Below are 2,502 nucleotides of genomic sequence, written 5' to 3'. Positions count from 1 at the left end.
CCGGGCGGCGACGGACGCCGCGCCGCGGCAGGGCCAACGCACCTCCTCCTGGAAGAGGTTCTGCCGGTTCTTCAGGGCCCGCAGCCTGTTCTGCCGGTCCTCGTGCTCCAGCTGTTCGTCCGGCGGGTGCAGGTAGCCCGTCAGGTCCCGCAGACTCAGGCTGACGGACTCTATGGGCAAGTCCGCTGCGGGCGCCTTCGCCTTTCTGCCGAGAGCGTCGAGGCCCCTAAAGAAACAGCCAACAGTTCTCGACATCAGTGTTCACGACTTTGTGTATTAATTTTTTTAGTTGACAGATGATTTAAAGCTTTTACTCTCTCCCTCATACCACTGTAAAAGGAACATATAAGAAAGGTTCTAGATTTCCTGAAATAGCAATAATTAATATGTTCAAATGAGAAATTTTCATTCTTTCACGTATGTTATATTAAAACACCAGTATCAAGAGGAATTCATGTAGAGAAAAACGTGAAGGGCCTAGAGGATCAACACCTACGAAACCGATGTTTTAAACATTTCTAAACCGACCACTTTTCATTTTAAAGCACTACATACTTGAAGGTTTAAGATGCAACTTTCCAGATTCATAATTCTGACATTTACTTGTTCTGTTTTGTTTCATTTTCTGAGAAGGAACTGTTAACTATCATTGACATTCACTGCATTCTGTTTAATTCTTGCCAGTTTAAAAATATATTCTAATGATGTTAATTCGGAAAATCCACCTATTAATCAAGAAATAATATATTAAACTGTTTTTCTATTACCTGAAAGAAATGTATTTAAATTAAATTAAAAAAGGACATCATGTTGCCTTTGAAGAAAAAAATACTACTGGCCGTGCATGTGTTAATTTGCTGAGTTTTCTGAGATCCTGAGTTTTAAAAACCAAGCTTTGAATGTTTCTGGAAAGAACTTTAACACATGGTGTTTATAAATCAAATTATTCCAAAATAAAAAATGGATTAAAAAATATATAACATGTACCATAAAAGAATGGGAGATTTCCTATATTACAGTCGATCTAGTAATATTTATATTAATCGTGACAAAATTTTATGCATAAAAATATTATACTTCCTTTCCTGCTCTGTATCAGCAAAATTATATGGCAATATTTTCTTCCTAAGAAATATTTCTGGCTAATTATCTGACTGTATTTGAAAACAATAAAAGCCTTATGAGAATTAGCTTAACAATGCTCAAAAATATTATTTATAATGTATCATAATTTACACAAAGTTACTGATAATTTAGGAATATTTTACTTCAGTCTCATGAACAGTAGAAATAGTAAAACTATACCGCTATTCTAAAGTTTTGCTCAAAATTCTAAATCATTTATATCAATATAATTTATCTATTACCTAGTGTTACCATCTCTAAAATCAATGCCCAAAAAAACAACAGAAATTACTTTCCAGAAAAAATTATTTCTCCTCTTTTAAAATGAAAATTAATATGCAATGAAATATTTGTCATAAACATTTATCCCATTAACTCTAGTTGAATCATAAATATAATAATAACAAAGCCAAACTCAACTCTCATCACATAAAGTGAATGAATTTAAAATTGATTTAAATATAATATCTGCATTTTCAAACCTAAAGAGAAACAATAGTAATGTCAGTTTTTAGGTTATTGAATTGAATATATCCAGTATCAGAAAAATAATCATTTAATTACTTTCCATGTGAAGCCTCTTGTCCAACAAATACTATCTAAGCCTCCGAAATCGTTAATTATGCTAAGTTTTAGAACTTCTATCTAAGTGTCATCTTATTTTTTTTAAAAAATTGTTTTTAATTAAATTGGCAAAAACCAAGTGGTAGAATCACACTATGTCACGGCAAAAATTAAAGCCATGAATTGCATCTTTATATTTGGTAATTTAAAATTAAACCGTATGACTACCTAACAAACGCTGATTCCTCCCTTCGCCCATGTACTTCCAGAATACAGTTATTAATATATCTAGGGGGGAAAAAAGTTATATACATAATATATATTTTACAGTCCAGAAGAATAGAACCCCTTCTCCTCCAGACAACACAAACACACATACACAACCCACCGCCACTGCCCCAACCTGGGAGAGACACACCAGAAGGGTCACAGAATATAAACCCATAACGAAAACACGAACGAACAAAAATGAAATTATCTTGACTTTCACTCAAAGAAGTAAAAAAAAATCTGCATATACTCTTTTTAATGAAAATTTTCATAGTAAGTAAATCTACGTCAATAAAATGAATACTTAAAAATAATTTACTTTGAGGAGGGGGGGGAAATGGCGCAGATGACAGAGGCTCTGTTCATCCCTCTGGCGACCAAATCAAAGTTGTGACGGAAACAAGGAGCAGCAGCAAGGAAAAATCTCCCGGGAGCTAGATGAACAAGCCATACAACCAGGGAGAAGTCCAAGAAATCACCCCGCAATGGCAGAAGGAGGGACGGGGCGAGGACGCGGGGCCGCCGGGCAGAGCAGCTGAGGCC

General features: G+C 35.2%; 1 protein-coding gene across 1 annotated transcript in view; it reads right to left on the bottom strand.

Annotated features, from left to right (window-relative positions):
• Nucleotides 1-2,502, bottom strand: part of RYR2 (ryanodine receptor 2) — a 561,319-nt gene that overhangs the window by 264,882 nt on the left and 293,935 nt on the right. Inside the window, 1 exon segment of the mRNA XM_025039067.1 lies at nt 43-226. Coding sequence (XP_024894835.1) covers nt 43-226 — 184 coding nt within the window.

The sequence above is a fragment of the Pteropus alecto genome, unplaced genomic scaffold (genome assembly GCF_000325575.1).
Source record: "Pteropus alecto unplaced genomic scaffold, ASM32557v1 scaffold189, whole genome shotgun sequence".
Classification (NCBI taxonomy): domain Eukaryota; kingdom Metazoa; phylum Chordata; class Mammalia; order Chiroptera; family Pteropodidae; genus Pteropus; species Pteropus alecto.
Note: the sequence above shows the minus strand (reverse complement) of the source record. Positions and strands in the feature narration are given on the sequence as shown.